Raw genomic sequence first — 22,008 nt, 5'->3', positions numbered from 1 at the left:
GAGCCAACCTTTTCTGGCAAAGGCACAACAAAAAAGTGACATTTTACTCTCTTTCTCTGTGCAACATCACCTACTTGCATCTATCTACTCTTCTTTGATGCTTAACCTTTGACTGTATATCTTCTGCATCCCTGTAAAATGTTTGATCTCCGTCCTTTCCGTCCTTGCTTTAGTAGGAGGAAATCCTTTCATCTGACATTCCACATCACTCTGTCTTTCTTCTTTTAGTGAGGTTTAGCGTGAGCCGTACCGTTAAACCATTTGCTTACCACCTGTCAATCTGTGAACAGACTAATACTCTCATACAATGAAAAAGGAGTATTTAACGCATGCGTACACACACGTGTCAAACACAGAGTGTTTCACGGTCAATCATCTTGAAACTGTTGAAAGTTACATATACAACTGTCATTTTAACTTACTTCCTAAACTGGAGCCCCAGAAATAATCTGATCAAATCTGATTTGCACTCCAAAAACACTTTATGTGTGTCCGTCTTTGAGCAATTTGTCACATATCCAGACTTTTTATCAGTACATTGGGGGATTTGACTAAACAATCCCTCATGGATGGCTCTTATGAAGCCGAAACTGAAGACGATGAGGAAATAAGGGAACAGATCTATCAAATTCAAGTATAAAGAAATAGCGAGGTGAGGATTTATTTATTCACTGTTATGTTGTTCAATCCCACACTTTTATTTCTTCATTGGACCTACTTTTAACATTCAGTTTGAATCATTGGCTTACAAATGGACAGTGTTAAATACTGCTGTAAACTGATGAAAACATTTGGATTTGAGACTGTGAGGTGGCCAAGTCGTATCAATTAATGCAATGTGAGTCATAGAAAGTAATACGATTATTAGAAAAAAACAATAAAAAAGCCTTATCCCTAAAATGTATCATCACTGGTGCAAAAGCTGATTTTACTAAAATGTACCAACGTGCTTATATAAATTCCTACAAAATACCCACTTCGTCAAATAACGTTCCAGACACCTCGGATTTAGGATATTTCCCATTCCCAATCCTTTCTGGAAGGATGCTCTTTTATAGTTAATAAATACTTGAAATGTATTTTGATAACATCAATGTTGTAATGTTACTAAATACTTTTAATGGTTTTAAACCAGACGTTAGAGGTATCCTAAATCCGAGGTGTCTGGAAGGGAGCATCTATCCGTCCTGATTCATCCTTGATATCAGACACACCTGTCAATCAACCATTCTGTAATTTGAAATGCATAACGCCCTGGTGTAATGGTGGTCTGTTTCGCCTGATGAAAATTCCATTAAAATGTGATTTAAACTCCTGCCCACCTCAATTAATCTACCTTGTACTGTGGCCACGTATCGTTGTGAAATTGCGGCTGAGATTAACCAACACCACACATGATCTCTCAGGGGTCCGAGCGAGTTTGAACCCACTGTCAGCTGAGGAAACAGACAGGAGGGAGAGAGGATGCTGAAAGGGAAGAACGGCGGGCCTGCTGACATGCTGATATATCTGGATTCGGATTTATTGGGGAGATTGAAACACTCTCTGGAGAAATTCAGCCTGTGTGAGGGTGGGGGGGACATATCTGTCAGTATGTCGTGTGTGTGCGCGTGTGCTTTTGTATTGAAAGACCGTTTTAACATCCTACTTATCTAGAACTGTTGTGTGCAAGTCTGTTTTATAATAGAAAACTTTCTCTTTGTTCGCGAATCTCCCTTTACAATTCAAATGTGCCGGGAGCTCCAAAAACTGGATTAAACTGTTCTAATTGTCTTTTCTTTATCATTTGCGCACTCTATAAGTGTCAAATAATGCGCGCGCGCACGCGTTTAACATCCCGGGCTCGGTGTGAGAGAGTCGAGGCTGGGCCTCTATTATGACATCACAAAGAAAGGATGAGGGGAGGACAAGGAGTATGAAAGGATTTGCGGAGGAGTACCTGTTCACAAAGCCCTGTTCTATAGGCCTACAGATAATTAAAGTCTTATATGTCCCCATTGGGTTGCACGGTTGAGGAACAAATCAGCAGAAGCCTTAGAGGAGGGGGGGGAGAATGGGGATTCGGTGGCCTTAGCTGTGTTTTAATGCAGAATCTTTTTTTCGTGACTAAAGTGAATTTTGAGTGAAGGTCAGAATGTTGGCGTGTTAAGTCTCCAGTCGTTCAAGGATGCGTGTGGTGTTTTTAGACACGCAACGGGTGTTTGACGAGAATGCCCGGTCAATGTTTCCGCAGTGTCGCTAAATGGAGCGCGACACTCGCTAAACTTGCACGCCTTTCATTCACACGTGCACACACACTGAGGGGGATTCAGCAAAATGGCTGGTTAGGGCTCAGAGCTCCCTCTGGTGGACGACGTTATTAAACATCTGCGGCTCTAAGCTATTTTCTAAATGATGCGGTGAAATTGCAAAATGAGCCTATATTTGTGGCGGGTTATCCCCTGATTAGGAGGCAGAACAAGCTTTTGAAGACAAAGGGGGAACAGAGGACGTTTTGAGGAGGAAAACAATAGTGCTTGCAAGGCAACAATAGAATACTGTGAAAAAGCTCAAGTTTTGTGCTTTTATTCTATTTAAATGGTATGCTTCATCAGATCACTTAGACTTTGTTCATGTCATGACAGACAGCACGGGATTTGTATCGTGTTTGATGTATCTGTAATGCAAAGACATCATGTTTGAAGTTTAAAAGTAGTTGGGTAAATAGAGAGCCTATTGAAAGGAACAGACCGATCACAATTCAGCATGCATATATATTACAATGTATATGCAAATATTAGGCTACCATGACATAATCGCTGTTTTTTAATGCAGAATATTCTTTTCTGTGTTAAATCGCTGTAATCTTACATTTTAGGGTTATTCAATCACTGTGTGCAAAGCTGGAAAGGAAAATGTACATTAAACAGTTTGTGGCGTATTGATTGCAAAAAAATGTGGAGGAGACGAAGAAAGAGATTTGCAATACCAGTGCTTACAAGGCAAAAACGAAATAGTGTTAATGTGTTAGGAAAGGTAAGATTTCGGATTATGGATCTGAATATAGGAAATTTGCTCTTGTAATGACACTGTGTGAGACACATGACTACAGTATTCCTAGCAGTTAAATGCATACAAGAAAGAAAATACCAATCACAATATTCAAATGCATATATTGAATTATTTATTGTTAGTTATAAGAATCTGAATGCTGAACGGTCAATGGGAGACTTTTAAGACTGGCGAAAGAGATAGTCTACCTAACATTAAATGTGTTTCCATCCTGGTTTATTCGCCTTTCTTCCTATCGAATAGAAAATGTATCTACTCAGTTGAGCGCATTAGTCCTTTATGTGCATTTTCAAAATGTATGCGCATCTTTGTGTTTCCATACATTTTATGCCATATTCCAAAATATGCATTAAAATTGGTGGATGGAAACATGGCTTTAGAAATAATCTAAAAAGCTTGGATGCAGTTGTCACAATAAGGGGGTCAAGCTACCTGGAAACGAGAGAAACGAGAGAAAAAAGAATCAGAACAATATTTCTGAAGAAATTGTAGCTGGTGTAAGAGTGTGCAAATGTCGCCACCTAAATTTTAAGTTATTCTGACTGAATGCCAGGGCGTTGCTGTGCTATTGCTGATGCGTTCTGAGTATGCTGTAGTACGGTTGCTAGGGTGTTCAGGATGATTTCTTCCTGTCCCAGGTCAAAAGAGACCGCCCACATATCTCGGATTTTAGATATTACTTTAGATATACTTGAATTCTAACCTTGAGTGTGAGCAATAGTGACACTGAAGCTCGCCTTAGCAAGCGCCACTAAAAGAATATGAAAAACCGCATGGTAAAGAGACAAGATTCAGTCGAGAGAGAGCGAGTTGGAGGAGGGTTAATCCACTACGGGTCTGATGACAGGTCAGGCTGTGATTGGCTGAATAAATATGATTTATTTATATTAGTCCATTTTCAAAGATCAGCTGCTTGAGTTCATTTATTTAGAATAGGTGTATGTACAACCAACATTGCACCTTGTATACAAATCTGATTTATATCTACAAACATACTACATAACATGGCACAAATGTAATTTGTGTTTATTAGCATACGTCGCACAAGCACACGTCAGACCCAGCGTCTGTTTAATTCTGTGACTTGAGTACAGTATGTGGGCATGGTGCTGTTTTATAGACTCATGATCTCAGTGTCTCTTTGATCAAATGCTCCACATGTACTCGCATCCTGGTGAGAGACAGACGCTATTTCTGGTTCGTTCGGAGGCCCGGAGGAAGATCTTCCCTGGTGCTGGGCCCTATTCGTTAGCAGTCTAAAGACATGCCTAATTAATGTCAAACACTTGACAAACATCACAACATTATGCAGAAAAGCTACCTCATCCGCAACTAAAGAAAGAAATGAAGACGTGTCTGAAACCTCGATATCTTTGGTCGGATGAACACAGAGAAAGATATTTGGAAGAATGCTTGTTACCAAACAGTTCTTGGCCACCATAGACTTCCATAGTAGGAAAAATTACAATGGCTGTCAATAGTGACCCATAATTCTTCTACATTATTCAAAACATTTATAAACATTTTTAAAATGTATTAAGCAATTCTTGCTACTATGTAAGTCAATGGGGGCCAAGAACTGTTTGGTTCTTGAAATTTTCATTTTTGGGTGAACTGTTCCTTTAAACCAATATGCATCTGAAACACACACGTAGAGTTTATGGCTTGCAGATTTGATTAATCTCATCTGGAAAACCCTAACTGTGATTCTCCATGGTACTTTTGAATTAAATTTCAGGAATAATCCATGCTCCACCATAGAGGATTAGATTGAATAGATCGCAATGAGTTCATTAGAAATATAAATGAAATTTGAAAACTACATTTTATAAAATGATATCTGAAAGAAATAGTATTCAAGTACATAATGTTACATGGAAAAAAACACATTTTCTCTGTCCTTCCGATTTCTTTCCTCCAGCGCACACCGTTGTGAGAAAGCTTGTCAGTTGCCATTGACCACAGGGAGGCCCCCTAGTGTCCATTGCAGGAAACAAGTAATTATCTATGGCTTCATAAGCACAGTATGAGCCCAGAATTTTCTTACAGAAGGCAACAGCCCCAGGCAAAGAACGGTTGCATAAAGCAGCACAAAAAAACATGAAAGATGTTTGTATCAATGTGTAATCGCAAACCTGTCTGCCCTTCTCAGGAAGCATGCTGAACCTGACGTGTCGAGCATTCTTCGGGTACAGCGGTGACATCAGTCCGCTCGTCTACTGGATGAAAGGAGAGAAGTTCATAGAAGACATGGACCAGAGTCGCATTCGAGAGAGCGAAATAAAGTAAGATGACACAATGGTAACCGCAAATGATAAAGAATGATGATTTATGAATATACCACACAGACATCATACCGAAAAGCAATAGTGCATGAGCACAAACAGCGTTGCATGCAAGTTAAACATCAAGGAATCGACCCTTATAAAAACAATCCTTAAACCATCAGCAAAATTTGGTAAAGGCATGATTTTTCTTGTCTTATTTACCAAAGATGTCTTGCAGGGTAGAAATGAGCTTATCGGAACAGTACACAGTTCTGTATGAATATACTGTACATATCACAGTATGGAGAAACAGACTCATTACAGCATTTAAAAGAGTATTAGTCATTTCTTTCACTTTCTGGCGGGTGTAAGAGAGGTTTCTCTTCATTGCCGTCTTAGTTGATAGATGGATTTTGAAATAGAAATGGCACTGAAAGAGGACCACATGGGTATAATTACTGCGAGCTATTTGATAGCTTCAATCTTAATGAATGGCATTGTGAGTCAACTGTAATAACTGGAATAGTTCTCTCAGTGCTTTCAGTCATGGGCAGCTTCACACAGAGGGACTGCTGAAAAATAGCTGAAAGTGATTATAGCTCAATTGGACTTGTGTTATGATGTTTGAATTCGTGGTGTGGAATTCTGCAGGTTAAACAAATGTGTGTAGATTCCACCTGGGCCTAGTTATGACAGAAAATAAACTTCTAGGATAGGAAACAATAATCATCTTGTAAAACAACGTAGTAATTTAGTCATTTTTGTACCACAATCCAACAACTATATAATTACATAAATAATGACTGTTTACAAACAGGTTTTCCAGAACGTAGGCCTTCAAATGACTAAAAGTCGTCCCTGTGCATTTAACTGGGATACAAAAAAATCACATACTTTACTTCTATTAAAAAGCACCATGGTGATACTGTGTTTGTTGGAAATGCACCATAGTAATACTGCTGTCGTCCTTGTATCAAGCCAGGGGTTCCAAATTTTCATTTTCAAGAATTTTTAATTAAATTGAAAATTCATTCATTAACTATAGACATTGAATAAATGGCTGTTTTTGTTGTTGCTGTTATACAAATTAAATACAAGTTATGTAATATATAAATGGATAGTTCACTCAAAAATACAAATTCTGTTTATTCACTCTTATGTCTATCAAAACCTGTATATGACACTTTTTTCTTATGTGGAACTAAAAAGAAGATATTTGGAGAAATTTCTCTGTGGTTTTGTGTCCATGGAGCCGATGTTGTTTGGTTACCACCATTTTCAAAATATCTTCTTTTGCCTTCTGCCGAAGAAAGACGGTCATAAAGGTTTGAAATGACGAGAGGGTGATCAAATGATGAAGAATTTTCATTTTTGGGTGATCTGTCCCTTTAATTGCAATACCGACATTCGTAATGATAAAATATCCAAATCGCTAGTCATTAATGAAACTGTTTTTATGTTTTATGTACCACAACAGCCTTTGCGCGACCCACCTTAACACACCATGTGACCCACAAGCAGGTCCCAGTTCAGTTTGAAAACACCTGACTTATTTCACTGCTAATCATTTTTTAGAAATCAACAGCATCAACTATTGTTGATAATCGTATCATTACTATAAAACCAAAGTATAATTTAGAGGGCATTCAAAAAACAGTTGCTTTAAAAACGCTCCCACTGTGAAATGGCATATTAAATCCAAACGCTACTGCGCTTTAAATGCTCACTGAGATGTAGACAGTACATTTTCAATTACTGATATCACAAGCTTGTATATGAGCCTATTTATATCTAGCAGGGGCGGTCGCTGCGATGACACGCTGTTATTAATTCCCTTGTCTGAAGGAGCTGGATCATAGCAGTGCTGAATACGTCCTTATAACATGAGGAAATGTATCGTACAGCATGCCTCCAATGCATTTGCATTTACATGTAGTTATGAAGCAGCAATGTCAGCATCTTTTAAATGAAATTTCAGTTTCAAATGCTTCGGCCGGGACAAACAAGAGAGTGGATGCATGTTGTTATAATTAAATCAGAGCTCCATTTGTTCGGTGCCAACCAGACCCAAAGCTCGTCCTTCCAAAATGTGTAATCTCTACAAGCTGTTCGGTCTAAAATATATCCCCAAAAGATGAATTCATTAAACTGCTTTTTATTCCACAACACCCTGGCTGTATCGATCGTTTTTTACCTGGACCATCTGTAATAAGTAGCTCATGGTGTTGCTCTTTTTGCCAGGACCATCAGGGAGCACCTGGGTGAACAAGAAGTGTCCATTACTCTGACCATTGATTCGCTGGAGGATGGCGATTTGGGTAATTTTTCCTGTTATGCAGAAAACGGCAACGGGAGACGGCAAGCCAGCATACAGATTGGAAAACGAGGTAGCGTATTAATAAAGCATGGCACACCGGCACATATTCTCACAATTATGATCCAAACAGCAAAGGAATACATCACCAAAAAAGAACTTGTAATTTAGTCTTTTTTTCTATGGAACACAGGAACAGTTGTTTTGAAAAATGATGTATATGATCTTTCATATACAATGAAAGACAGTGACCAAGGGCTACGAAGCTCTAAAAATGATTAAAAAGCACCATCAAATCCATAGAGTGATTTATTCTTTATGTCTTGTAAAGCCAGCTTTGTGTGAGGAATAAAAAAATATCACTGACGTTTTTTATTATTTGTTGTAAATCATTTCCGGCTAAGCTCTCGAATATCATTCACACATCCACGTATTGTTTGGTGCACAATGTTTAAATATGTGCATGCGCAATGATATTTGAGTGCTACGGCGGAGGAAAAGATTTTCAGTAAACAATGTTAGGAATTTCAGTCTTGCACAGAGTCACTGTAGAAGACTTTGAAAATATCCCATGTGACTACTTTACAGAACATTTCGGAGCCTGACAGCTTGGTCACTGTCTGATTCAGTGTATTGAAAAGAGCATATCGGGCATTTCCAAAAATGATTCCTTTTGTGTTCCACTTCCGAAAGTAAGTCATATGGGTTTACAACAACATCAGGGTGAGTAAATGATGACAGAAGTTTGGTTTTTGGGCGAACCATTCCTTCAATGTGCTATGGGAGTTCTTTACATAAACAGCACAGCGTGTTCCTGTGTCTCCTTCCCCTTTTCAGTCTTTCTTTCTCTCCTTTAGGGAAATACATCAGCATCTAAAATTCGCTCTCTTTTTGCGAGAGCCGCTTTGAAGGCATCCTATCTTCTCTTTTAAAGGCTGTTCAGAGGAAGAGACAGCTTCAGCAGTTCACACATATTCTCTCCCTCTCAGCCCAAATCAAAACTATTCGACTGTTCTCTCTCTTTCACACACACGCATACACGCACACAAATAAATGAATACACACACATTCATATTCTTTCAACTCGTCTCAGCCGTATACACACATTCCTGCCGATAATCTCAAAGCACACACAAACACAGACAATCTCTGGTGTGCACACACTCTCTTTCAGCTCACTGCTAAGCACACGCACACACGTATGGTTTGAGAATCTTTCAGCATCCCTGAAGCATCTGAGTGTACTTTGTGTGTTTTCCTCCATTAGCTATAGCACTGCTGGTACACAGAGGCTGATATGAACATCATTAGCACTTAATCATTCTGAAGTCAATTCTTATTTCTCTCCCCTCGTGTATGTGGTTCTGCCTTTTCCTTTTGTTCATTTGTTTGAAGGAATTCGGTGTGTGAATTGAGCTTCCCCTATATCAAGCCTCCTGAAAAGACCAGCTTAGCGCAGCATGAATTTCTTTGCTGGTTTGGCGGTAATCTGTTGATAGACCGGCATAGTCATGGTGGCCTTTCTTGTGAACTGGCAATATTTTGTCCATGCTGGAGACAAGCATCCAAAACAACTCATATGTTGCTGGTCTTTATTATATTTGCAATTATGGAGAAAATTAGGAGACCACTGAAACATTAAGGTCTCCTAATTATAATTTTTTTAGTTTTTCCTGAATTTACTTTTTATTGGTCAACCATTCTATAGAATTAGTTCAAAATCAGATTTGGAAACTTCTGAAAAAATGTGTATCTAGTTATTGTGCGGTTAAAAAAAAGTTGCTTAGTTGCAGAAAAAAGTTGTTTGGTGTTGACGTTCCTTAAAGTAACACACAGATTTTCTGACTTTTGAACACATTTACTTCAAAATGATAAAACTGATGTACTCACCATGTAGCTATTAGAGAGAGGGACACAGTTATGATTCTTGATCAAAAATGTAGGGGTGTGGCTAAAATCAGTCTCAGCCAATGGACTAATACATACACGTTTTCTGCAGTGACATGAAAATGAAGGCACATTTTTTTTATTTAAAGTTTAATCATTTAAAAATAAAATACTGTATATTTTTTACTTCACTTTCTTTAAAACAACAATAGAAAAAAATGCACAAAATATCTAAGCTCATAAATTGAAATTTAGGTTTTTGGGAACCCAATAAATGATGATTTTAAATCTATTCTTCTACTGATATTATACATATTATTGTTCAATAGATTATAGAAGATTCGAATACTTGAAAGCTTTTTAAATGTGTTATTTTATGTGGGACAGCAGTTTGCACAAATTCTATAGAAAGGCCTAGGTATGTGTAAAACGATCATTTTTGCTTCGCTCTGTGAACATTTCTCCCATATGCTAAATAAAAAGATTTTATTGAGTTTGTTTGCATCCTTCATATTTGACTAGTCCAGTATTTTTCATGCAAAGTTTTCAGTTCTCGAAAACTGCAAAGAAAACATTAATGTTACTAATGTTTTACATGTATTTCAGAAAAAAGAAATTTGATCATATGAGATTTTTCCCCAAAGCTGTACTACATAACTTAGACATAGTAAAATGTTTTTTGGAAATAATTATGATAGCAATTGCGATTGCCAGGTTATGGTGCAGTATAAAAAATACTATGGTACATCGATATGGTAATCATACAGTACTGTGGTACCAAATCTATCACTTTACAGAACAGCTGCTGCAGTGTTTTTGCAAGTTGGTTAAGTAAAATTTCATGATTGGCAAATTTTTTATGTATTCTATATGTATACATTTTTTATGAAAACAATGTCAGTAAAGAAAAACTGGGTGTAGTTTGCTTATTACAAGTTAGTGGACTGTTTATGTTTTTAGACGTTTGGGGTGTAAATGAGGTATTGTGTACTGAGAATGATTTGGTGTTGTCTTTGTAACTGTACATGCAAAAAAAGAGATATGTTAGTTTGAATGTTTTGTATATTTTGAGAAATAATTGTTAAAATATAGTTGTATTTTAAAATTCTAATATTCCTCTCTCTCTGTCTCTCTCTCTCTCTCTCTCTCTCTCTCTGTTGTTTTTGGTTTCACCTCTCTCAGTAGAGCTAATGTACACAGTGGAGTTGGCTGGTGGATTGGGTGCGATTCTTCTTCTCTTGGCTTTGCTGTTGTCTATATATAAGTGCTACAGGATCGAGCTGCTGCTCTGCTATAGGCATCACTTTGGTGGAGAAGACACAGATGGAGGTAAACGCCGCACACACTCCCCCTACTGTACTTATTGAGTATAGCACTGCAGCAACCACTATTAAATGCTGCAGACTTCCCTTAACAGAAGCATTCCAATTTTCCTAAAACATTTGGTTTTTATTTCAATTCATTTTCCTCAATAACTGCTTCTTCCTTCAGAAAACAAAGAATACGACGCCTACCTGTCCTACAGTAAGGTGGAGCTTGATCAGTGGGGTCAGGAAATACAGGAAGAGGAGCGCTTTGCTCTGGAGATCCTCCCGGACGTCCTGGAGAAACATTACGGCTACAAACTCTTCATCCCCGACCGAGATCTAATCCCTACCAGCAGTATGTGCAGAACGTGTGTTATGTGTGCGTATGTCCGCGTTAGTGTGTTTGTAAATGTTTTCTCGTTAAATGTTTAAAAAATGTTCACATGTTCACTGCAAAATGCCTGAAGTTCTCAGGCCTCGTTGCTGGTGAGGTTGTAGGAAAACTACAGGTCACGAAAGAAAACACCTTAGACAGAGATTTCGGAAACGGCACTAATTATACAGAACTAATGAAAACTCTTTGATCATTTTCAGCTCATGAACACAACATGGGTGCGCTGGGTTTACCTTGCCTTCTAATGTCTGCTGCTAAGTAATTAAATCATTTGTAATTAAAATCTAATTAAACCTCCTCATCTGCAGTAATATGACCAGAAAGCCTTATGTTAACTAGAAAACAGCAGAGTCAAAAGAATACAAAACTTAATTTAGTCTCAGTTCAAACTTTCTGTTCGATTTGGTGGATGAATTCAAACTCCCAAATATTGTCATTTGTTCATTGCGAGCCATCTGTTTATGTGACATTGTATGTTCGCATCATGATTTGATGCCATGTCCAGTGTTTTTGCCCTGTATGTGTGCTGTGTCTGAAAGCTGAATGTCTATGTCCAGGTATGAGCAGTGATCATTACCAGGATGACACACATCTTCTTAGAGGTACAGCTTTCTTTTAATGCAAAGTCATTGACACGCGTGCACATCGCACGCATCACGCATACAGTTCTGCATGTGCATTGGTCAATGTGTTGTTCATGAGTGACTGCGGTTGTTGCGTCTCGTGTGTCCGTCTACTTTTGTCTGTTACTGTCTTTTCAGCGGCTGTAATCTGAATCGTGGCATCTCACGATCGCTCTCTTGCTTGTTTCTCTGTCCTGTAGCGTACATAGAGGACGTCTCTCGCTGCATAGACATGAGTAAACGACTGATCATCGTACTGACCCCGAGCTACGTGCTGCGTCGCGGATGGAGTATATTTGAGCTGGAGTCCCGTCTGCGCAACGCTCTGGTCTCAGGGGACGTCAAAGTGATCTTAATCGAGTGTGCCGATCTGCGAGGAGTCATTAACTACCAAGAGGTGGAGGAGTTAAAACACTCCATTAAATGCCTGAGCGTGGTGCACTGGAACGGCCAGCAGAGCAACAAGCCCGGTTCGCGCTTCTGGAAGCAGCTTCGCTACACCATGCCCTACCGCCGACCCCAGCAAACCCTGACCAATCACGCGCTGGACACCGGCGAACCCACCCTCTTCGCCGACCTACAGACCGTCTCGGCCATCTCCATGGCCACGGCGACGTCCGCCGCCATGGCGCCGGCTCACCCCGAGCTGCGTCCGTCCCTTAGGAGCTCGTACCGCTCGCATTCGCTGGCACGGCAGAAACACTCGCATTACCGCACCTACGACTACGAGCTGCCCTTCACGGCCGGAGGCACCCTGCCGCCCCAGCACACCTACTGCAACCTGCCGCTCACCCTCCTCAATGGTCAGCGGCCCGTCAACAACAAGACCCTGCGCCCCCAGCACAGCCTGGACGAGCACCATGGCAACAACGCGATGCTCCCCCTGCTGCCAAGAGAGACGAGCATCTCCAGTGTTATCTGGTAATACCAGGACCAAGACGAAAAGCATGTCCAGTTTAAGCTGCTGTATCCAGACCGGGCTCACGGGAGACTTAATACGCTCATGTGGCAGGTATACAGCACGGGACACACCGAGGTTAGTGGGTTCCTGTGAGCAAAACGATCATTCTGTCTACGGTAAGTGGGTCTGAGGACGTCTTACCCGCTAAATCTTCTTCTGGGCATTGCTCCAGCAGCGAGGGATTACATAGTGCCATACCAGTTTTATCTTGCTGGGACTGTAGGCGTGAACTGAGCATTCAAAGTCACACCACACAGAGGTATACAGGGTCTCGTGTAGATGTTAGTGTTATATTTGTAGCACCACCGTCTTCCCGTCTTCTCGTTTGGTTTGATCTCGCCATCCTTATTTTTAGCATTCAATGCTTTCCTGTCCTTTGTTCCTTTTCCTTTTTTAAGTTGGACGTGGACATTTGATGGAGATGCATTTTTTTCTACCTGTTATTGAAGATGGACTGAAATAGCCTATGATTTAACTACTGTCATTTTGCTCGAAAGCTACTGCGTTTCGTTCCGTCTCCGTTTCCGTTGTCCAACGTAAGGTACGTATTAATGGTTTTAATTGCAGATTTATCAAAAAGAAAATATATCACAAATTATGCAAAATATACGAAGGCCTAAAGGATGGGTTGATGGAGGCGGTGCTGTCTTCTCTCAGCAAACGTGCAGGAGGAACAGCACCCTTTCTCAAATACTAAAGGGGATTTTAAATGATGAGAAATCTATTTTTATATCTGAAGAGTGCTGTTTCTCTCTAATACTGTATCACAGGGTCATGGGACTATGGGACTGAAGACTCTTATTTGTGAATCTGGATATTTTATACTGTTTACTATATTGTCCTCATCTATGGGGAAAACCCCTGAAATGTTTTATGTTAACTTACGAAACAATAACCGATTGCATTTTTATGTTTCGTTTCTTTCTGTTGGTTATTGGGTTTCATTTATTGATACTTTGGGTGGTTCACAGGCAGACCTTTTCACATTTCTAATCCGTTTAACTCTCAGTCTAATGTCATAACTCACTGGATATATGCTTGTCTTTTTCTCTCCAGCTACTGTGTAACTCAGATACATGCTGGCATGTTTCACAGGGAAACACAGGCCTGTAAATGTACATTCTGTCACAGAGTGTAAATCTAAATATCACGGCTTGAATACATAAAACACACCATATGGTTTAATAAATGCCCAAAGTCAACATTATGTATTTGTTGTATCTTGTCTTATGGCAGCATGTACTGACTTTAAGGGGGGGAACAAAGTTAGAAACAAAGTCAAAATAAAATCGTTTTACAGTAAGAGGTCTAACTGTAAAAAAATCTGAACTATTCCTGTAAGTTTCTTTCTGTCTTTTTTTATTTGAAAAATTTGCAAATTATGTTGCAAAAAAAAAGGTTGTTTATAAAATGAATTAGAATTATGTATGAATGTTTACCTCTTGAGTATGCATAGAGACTAGTTGTGTATCCTGATTTGAATATTTACTGTATTATGAACAACAGCTATCACAGAGAGATGTGTAATCTCTCTAGAGGCACAATCATTTTTCTTTTATATTGTTTCTCACTGTGTACAGTAAAGTCACAAACCACTAAAAGATTTTTGTGTGTGTTTGCGTGTTTGTATGTATGCATGGTTAGAGAGGTGTCACCATTTAACATCAGCCCTGATCTTTTGGTCTTTGTTTTAGGTTCACATGAGTTGCTGAAAGGAATAATCCCCCTTGCACTTTTAAGCAAGTTACTTAGTACTGAATGCTACAGATGAATAGATTAAATTTGTTTAACAAAATTGAATTTTAGTTATATCAATTCACTTTTTTAAATAAAAAACAAATGAGAAAATATATGTACTTATTTCTGTATTACTAATGTAAATATGTGTGGCATGGCCATGATCAGTTGCATTATTAGATCATTTGGACAAATTGATATTAATTGACTTCCTTCACAAAGATTTTAAAACGTCTTAATTTAAGACCGGTTGCAAGCACTAAACTTAAAGATTTAATTTCTAGAAATTCAGTCTTTACTTTGATCCTTATAGAGTTACCAAAAACTAAATAAAGACAAGGCTATATAGAACCTTCACAATTACAAAATGAATTAAATATTAAGCCTACAATGCAATCTTAATTTATAAACGTAAGTACAGTATGTCATAAAAATAACATTATGAATTTATAAATCGAGTATGATAAGTATGAAATATATGAATATAATTTAGGGAAAACACACATCTACTAGAGCTTCTTTGTCATAGGTTAGAAAAAATTCATCAGTCATCAATGGTTGATTGAAATAATGAATGAATTCACACAAGGGTTTTTGTGTACAGAATGGCAAAGACAGACACCAAGATAGTTAATAAAAATGATGTAAATGAAAATGTAAGCCTTTATAAAACACAACTGTTAATAAAGATATGTACACATAAGACAAAATATATGTATATTCAACCACAAATACAGCATATGATGTGCAACTCCAGCACATTAATGTAGCAGATTTTCTAGTAAATTCTTAGGTAGGTTTAGATAACCAATCTGATACATGTTTATGATTCCGACTTATGTCTCTTGAGGTTTGATTAAAGGGATAATTCACACAAAAATGAAAATTCTGTCATCCTTTACTCATCCTCAGATTTTTCTAAACCTGTAAAAATTTCTATTTGGAAGATCTCATGCCCCATTGACTTCCCAAGTATTTATTTTCCCTATGGCAGTAAATGGAGAATGAGAGCCGACATTCTTCTAAATATCTGTGTGTGTGTTCAGCCGAACAAAGAAATGTATGCAGGTTCGGAACAATCTGAGGGTGAATAAATGATGATAGAATTTTCATATTTGGGTGACGTTTCCCTTTAAGCCGGCTCAAAACGCCCCCTTGTGGAAGAAACCTGAAGATGCTTTATTTATGCAGGTACGATTCATGTCCATTTACAGCATTTATTACACTTCAAGTGGAGCTATAAGTGAACAATTTCAGTTTGACTATAATCTAATATGTTTCAAAGCTTTGTAAGGATTTAACATGTTAAAAAATATGCACTATCTATTTGAATCAAGTACAGTGTGAAACTGTGAATTAGATAAACCGGCGTTATGACCGGCTGAAAATCATTGTGACAACGCCAAACAACGACACTTTACACACTGCACCACATGTAGTCATTGCATCATACAGTGTTTAAGATTTTAAGTTCTTTACAATGTGTATTAATGCACTGCTTCAACGAGAAAAGACAGACGGTAAAGAAGAAAGGCTATATTTTAAAAACACTACCTACAGCCATTACATATTTTCTGCTGTTTTACATCCATTTTCTGTAAAATAATAATTTGTTCATTCCAGCCTGAAACCCGCCCACGTTTTAACAAAGCGAAATGTGATTGATCGCTTCACATGTCAGTCAGACTGTCCAGCCACTTGTCTCTGCTCTTGCTCGTTTTCGAAGCAGTTGATCAAGAACCGCCCACTTACACCGAAAACATGGTCTGACCGACGCCTAAAGTGACCAATCACAGCTCGTCCTCATAATACTCGTTTCTGGTGGGCGGGTAAATCTGAAATCAACTATGGAACAGGAGGATCAGCAAAAACGCAAGAAATGTAACGAAAATGTGTGTTTGCTCTGCGGTGACGAATTCTATCCTTCCAAAAGTAATAAGCATCGACTGTTTCACGGAAACAAAAATAAACTCAAAGCGGATCATACAGTCGTGTTGGAGGAATTTGTTGGCAAATTTCAGGACACGACACGACTGGCCATTTGCGGCTCTTGTAGAACACTCGTATTGAGGTACGATCGGGTATCAAAAGACACGGAGAGAGTACGATTGCTTATAAAGGATACGTGGAGGAAGACCAGAGAGAGACGATGTGCGGCTTTAACCCCTGCAGGTGTGATAGAGGTGAAGAGACGGCGCGACACCACGTCACAATATGAGAGCACTGCGACCGTCTCGCTACAGTCCACCGATATTTCTACAGCAAAAGTGAGTTACTTCATTACTACATGGTAATAAACAAATCGATTAACGTGATCGGATAGTAACTTATTCATTTCTTTCAGGAGAGACTCAAAACTGCACTAGAACCATTGCATGAAAGGCTGAGAATACTCGAAGAGTTTAATAAGACTTTGCGTGAAACTACAGAACATATTGTGGTAAGAGTTTACATTTATTCATTTAGCAGACGCTTTTATCCAAAGAGTTTAAAAAGCAATAAGAGATATGTCATACATGAGCAATAATCCAATAGGTGCCAAGTTACTGGTTTCAACAAAAGCTAGATCACCACCTGTTGAGGGAAATGTTAGTTTTTAGTTTTTTATTTGTCTGTCAAGTATTCACAGAAGGGATGATGGGTTTTAAGCGGATTTTTTGAATGTGTGAGAGATGTGGTTGACCGGACCGAGTTAGGAAGAATGTTCCACCAGGAAGGAGTTGTGAATGAGAATGATTGCCAGATTAAAAGTTTTAATGTTGTCAAACCAAACTACTTTGTAAATATATTTATGGAGTCCTGCTTCACTATTGTTTTTAATGAATGAAAACTCGGTCATCATTTACTCGCCTTCAGGTTGTTTCAAGCCTGTATACATTTATTGGTTCTGTTGAACACAAAGAAGGATATTTAGAAGAATGTTAGCAATTTTCATTTCTGGGACATCATCCCCTACTGAGTAGAAACAAATATTGTTTATTTTTTTGTTCTGTTGAACACAAAATAAGATATTTTGAAGAATTAAGGAAAACAAACCGTTCTGGAGCACCTTTGACTACCATCATTTTTCCTATAGTGGTCGGTGATGTTCCAGAACTGAAAATTGCTCAAATTCTTTCAAATATCTTTCTCTGTGTTCAACAGAACAAAGAAAAATTCATACAGGTTTGGAACAACTTGAGGGTGAGTTGTTGACAGAATCTTCATTTTTGGGTGAACTGTACCTTTAATGTCTTTTGTTTCAGTTTCAGACTCAACACACCGAATTGAAGATTAAGGAGGAGTTTGTGAAACTTCACAAAATGTTGTATAATGAAGAAGCAACCAGGATAAAAGCACTGAGAGAGGAAGATAAGCAAAAGAGTCTGATGATTAAGGAGAAGACAGGACAAACGGGAAGAGAAATTGCATCTCTTTCTCTCACAATCCGAACCATTGAGGAGGACATGAAAGCTGAAGACACTTTATTCCTACAGGTGTAAAACCACATGCAGAATAAGTATTTGTTATTGGAGACAAAAAATTGTGTTTTACTAATGAACATGTATTTCAATTTTTGTTTTAGAACTATGAGACTACTATGAAAAGGTTTGTATTGTGCCTCTTTATTGTTTACTTTTAGTTCTGAAATCATACACATCTAACATTATCATTGATTTTTAATGTTTTTTTTCTTTAGGACCCAATGTAGATTTCCTGATTCAGAGAACCTTTCAGGAATGTTGATCGATGTGCCAAAGCACCTGAGCAACCTGAAGTTTGCCGTGCTGCGTAAAATGCAGGACAATGTTGCATACAGTAAGTGCAAAGTTCAAGAATGAATAAGCCGTTCTGTTAAACTATTTGAGGTAAATAGTGTCTAATGCTGTGTTCGCTCCAAATCGCCTTCCAGGCTCTATATTACTCGCTGGAAACTTTGTTATTTTCGTGTGAGTGATGCAATGAAAGCAATACAACGCAGGTGGTGATGTCAGAACTTTAGAGGGGGTCCCATCTTAAGAAATGTGAGGTTACAGAGGCAGTGATGCCAAAGTAGATATTCTGATTGAAGAGACAGTCTTTTGCTGCCGTGTGACATCATACTAGGAAAAAATCTGATACAAAGTGTTTGACTGCTTGGTTTTTGGCCTCGCAATAAAGTTCTGGAACTTGCAGGATGTTTTTGTAGTACAATTACCTCTCATTAGTAAAAATTAGAAAAATATTTTTGATTTCCTTTAAAGCAATTTCTGATAATTGACCATGCCTAGTATAGAATGTGCAGAAAGATATTGTTTGTCATTTTTGGTCTGTTGTCTTTCCTCAGCTCCTGTGACTTTGAACCCCAACACTGCTCATTGTAATGTCATTGTGTCTGACGATCTGACCAGTGTGAGATACAATGATGAAGAATTTACACTTCCTGATAATCCAGACAGGTTTGATATGTTTGCATGTGTCCTGGGCTCAGAAGGTTTTAACTCAGGGACTCATTGCTGGGATGTTGATGTTGGAGACAGCACAGGCTGGTTCTTCGGTGTAATGACCGAATCTTCTCAGAGGAGGAATACAATATTTTCTCGCAGTGGAATCTGGCTTGTGGGCCATTTTTGTGGTGAATATAAAGCACATATTACACCACAGTCGCCAACGCTTCTCCCAATTAAAGAAAAACTACAGAGGATCAAAGTTCAGCTGGACTGGGACAGTGGAGAGCTGTCATTCTGTGACTCTATAACAAACGCACACATACACTCTTTTACACACAGGTTTGCTGAGAGATTATATCCGTTTTTTGGTGTTGGCTGTGACATTTCACCTCTGCGTATCTTGCCAGTAAATTCATCACAATCGAATTTTAAAATATTGTAAACGTATTTTGTACAACATCACTTTTTTGTAAATGACTTTTGTTTGACTTTTTGGCTCAATGCAGATAGGATGACTTACGACGAGTTTAACAAGAAATTAGAGAAGGATGTAAAAGGTAAAGATTCTTTATTTATGCAGGTGAATAAAGTATTATTTTTATTAGTATACTATTCATATTTTACACATTTTGTTACTTACGATCTGTTTTAAATATATCTGATCTTTGTCCATGCTCCTGTTATAACAGTTGCTGATTAAAAATTGTCATTTTATGACATTTATAAAAGTACATTTTGCTGTCATAGGCATTTTGCCTTATTTCTTTCTACATCTGTCATCAAACTCACAAATCCTCAGTGGAGATCTGCAGTATAGGAGTGCTGATCTCGCTGGACTGGTAACTGCTGGTGACCTTGAGCAGGCAGCTGAGCACCATGTCTTTGGCCCGTGCCGTCTCCATGTTCTGCTCTTTGCTCAGCTGCAGGGTCATCTGGTCCAGGCTGGTCTGTAGCAGCTCAGAGGCCATGACGGGCCTCGTCCCCGCGGGTCCGTCGGTCAGATACTGGCTGTACAACTCCAGCAGCTTCTGTTCCAGATAGCTGTTAAGCTGGGAGTTCGAGAGCGGGAGACCTAACTGCAGAAGAGAGGAGCGCTCACGTGCGCTTTCTTCCCTCCAGCGCCTTGAGCTCCTGTATTTATGGACTAAAGGCGGGAGCATGGAGGGGGAAGGGACATCTGCAGATAGAAGGAAGGGACCGGGCTGGGAGTCCTGACTGTGATAACCCAGTGCATCGTCTGCACTAGGGCTGAGAGGCAGCACCTGGCCACCGGCGATGTGTAAATCGCTGTAGTGCTGACAGATGCTGTGGCAGCTAGAAGGCACCAAAAAGGCCTCCGCTTCTGGTGAGTCTGCTTGTCTGGGGATGTTCATGCCTACGGAGAGCTGTCTTCTTGGTGCAGCAGCTTTGGAGGAAGGACAACCCTTGGTCATGGTTTCAGTGTTCCGCTCTGGAGATGTGTGTGCTGGGATTTGGGCTGAGAGGTGATGGCTTGGAGGAGGTGTTGGTGGAGCTGTGACTGTGGAACATGTGCGTGGATTTGCACACTCAGGTTCAGAGTCAAATGTCAAAGACCACAGCTTACTTTCACACAGCATCTTTGAATACACACACACAGAAGTTAAATTTGGATAAGTTCAGACCAAACTGTTTGGAGCATGATATATTATTTTAGCAAAATTGTACAATTTTGCCTGGTCCCTCTATTACCTCCGGGAAATTAACAGTGTACAAAATAAAATATCAATAAATTAGTATTTCTAGATTTATTGTGGACATTCCAGTGTCTGTTGAATTTCAACAAAATCAAACCTCAGGAGTGACATTAACTCATCCTACACCAATGTAAAAGACTGACAGCATGAAAAGACACAAGAAAAGTGTGATAAAAATCATTAAAAAAAAATTAATGCATATAAATGAATCTGAACTTGTTTTCTTTGCAGTATTTGAGGTCTAAAAAAACACAGAGCATCTTTTGTTATTTTGACCTGTTACTCCAGTTATATTTTATGCAAATAAATGCAAATACAGCAGAAATTTTACTGAAGTGGTAGAAATGTTGTTCGTAGTTCACAGAATAAAACAAAAAAATATTTTTTCCCTAAAGACATACTTATAAATAGTACATTCAGAAAAACTGAAAATAATTTTGAAATGGTTTGTTTATTTTTTCCAAGGCTGTAAAGATAAAAAATGTGTCGAACATTTATGTTTTAAAAAAATCAAACCTGGTTTAGAAAGACATGGTGAGTAAATAAAATGTTGTTGTTTTATTTGACCAAAGCTTACCTTTTTTCCACTGAAGATTATCCGGATGCTGATCTCAAGGCTGCACCTGATGCTCACAAGCACTGCTGTAGTTTGTGCTGTTTCTTTACTTTTATGCTTTAGTGAAGGAGGAAGTGAAAGTGGTGTGATGAAATTGTTTTCCAGGTAAATTTGGAACTTCTTGTGTACTTGCATGTAACACTTAATCACAAGTGCATATTGTAGTGATTTAAGCTTGTTATATTCATTATAACAGACATGGAGCAGCTTATGCAATTTTAATATGATCATACATTACCAGCAATATTCAGCATAACACCTGTCTAGAACACTGGAAAATACCCACACTATTTCTGTCTCAGGGGATCACACTACATTGTCTGCTGTTTTTCCCCTAGATTTTCTCTATAAATTGGTAAACTCCCTAATAGGAACAGCCTAAATAAACTATCATAATATAATATATTTGAACAGATATGCTGTTTATTAGTGTGACTGGCCAAAACATATAACGATAAAGTCTGTGTGAAACTGGTCTTTTTGCAGAACGATGTATTTACAAGATTTCTCATACTTGCCTACATCATCCAGCTGTTTGCCTTGTGATCGAAAGATTATATTTTGCAGGTCACGAGAACATTTCTCTGCAGCACACTTCCTCTAATGTGTAATCCATCATGATTTGCACCTGCACCTTCTACATTGTCAGATTTTAAAACCACTAAAAAAAGCTAAATGAATTGTGGTTTAGCATGTTGGTTATGTTGGTGTAGTGGGTGCTTCTTGG

General features: G+C 38.6%; 3 protein-coding genes across 5 annotated transcripts in view; 2 read left to right on the top strand and 1 right to left on the bottom strand.

The window, feature by feature from the left end:
* Nucleotides 1–14,567, top strand: part of il1rapl1a (interleukin 1 receptor accessory protein-like 1a) — a 72,334-nt gene extending 57,767 nt beyond the window's left edge. Inside the window, exons 7-12 of one of the 3 annotated variants that reach the window (XM_056755564.1) lie at nt 5,204–5,336; nt 7,560–7,705; nt 10,702–10,848; nt 11,011–11,205; nt 11,778–11,822; nt 12,044–14,567. In XM_056755564.1, the coding sequence (XP_056611542.1) occupies nt 5,204–5,336; nt 7,560–7,705; nt 10,702–10,848; nt 11,011–11,205; nt 11,778–11,822; nt 12,044–12,768 (1,391 nt within the window). In that variant the 3' untranslated portion in view covers nt 12,769–14,567. The remainder of the gene's footprint in view (nt 1–5,203; nt 5,337–7,559; nt 7,706–10,701; nt 10,849–11,010; nt 11,206–11,777; nt 11,823–12,043) is intronic. The other 2 variants (XM_056755565.1, XM_056755566.1) reach the window with 2 other exon arrangements.
* A 1,795-nt stretch (nt 14,568–16,362) lies between these two features.
* LOC130427491 (E3 ubiquitin-protein ligase TRIM35-like) lies at nt 16,363–19,681 on the top strand. The gene is made up of 6 exons (XM_056755007.1): nt 16,363–16,808; nt 16,886–16,981; nt 17,787–18,017; nt 18,107–18,129; nt 18,221–18,339; nt 18,848–19,681. The coding sequence occupies exons 1-6, from the start codon at nt 16,389–16,391 to the stop codon at nt 19,390–19,392; spliced, it is 1,434 nt and encodes a 477-aa protein (XP_056610985.1). The 5' UTR covers nt 16,363–16,388; the 3' UTR covers nt 19,393–19,681.
* Nucleotides 19,682–19,720: 39 nt separating this feature from the next.
* On the bottom strand, nt 19,721–21,326 carry LOC130427493 (TLR adapter interacting with SLC15A4 on the lysosome). Its single transcript, XM_056755008.1, has 2 exons — nt 21,243–21,326; nt 19,721–20,548 (listed from the first exon to the last, which is right to left on the bottom strand). The coding sequence occupies exon 2, from the start codon at nt 20,546–20,548 to the stop codon at nt 19,736–19,738; it is 813 nt and encodes a 270-aa protein (XP_056610986.1). The 5' UTR covers nt 21,243–21,326; the 3' UTR covers nt 19,721–19,735.
* Between the last annotated feature and the right edge of the window lie 682 nt (nt 21,327–22,008).

The sequence above is a fragment of the Triplophysa dalaica genome, chromosome 8 (assembly GCF_015846415.1).
Source record: "Triplophysa dalaica isolate WHDGS20190420 chromosome 8, ASM1584641v1, whole genome shotgun sequence".
Taxonomy (NCBI): Eukaryota; Metazoa; Chordata; class Actinopteri; order Cypriniformes; family Nemacheilidae; genus Triplophysa; species Triplophysa dalaica.
This window is presented reverse-complemented; position numbering and strand designations above follow the sequence as displayed.

Coding starts and splice junctions, on each gene's coding strand:
- LOC130427491 (XM_056755007.1), top strand. CDS start 16,389: ATGGAACAGGAGGATCAGCAAAAACGCAAGAAATGTAACGAAAATGTG. Junction 16,809..16,885: donor CCGATATTTCTACAGCAAAA/GTGAGTTACTTC, acceptor CATTTCTTTCAG/GAGAGACTCAAAACTGCACT. Junction 16,982..17,786: donor AAACTACAGAACATATTGTG/GTAAGAGTTTAC, acceptor CTTTTGTTTCAG/TTTCAGACTCAACACACCGA.
- LOC130427493 (XM_056755008.1), bottom strand. CDS start 20,548: ATGCTGTGTGAAAGTAAGCTGTGGTCTTTGACATTTGACTCTGAACCT.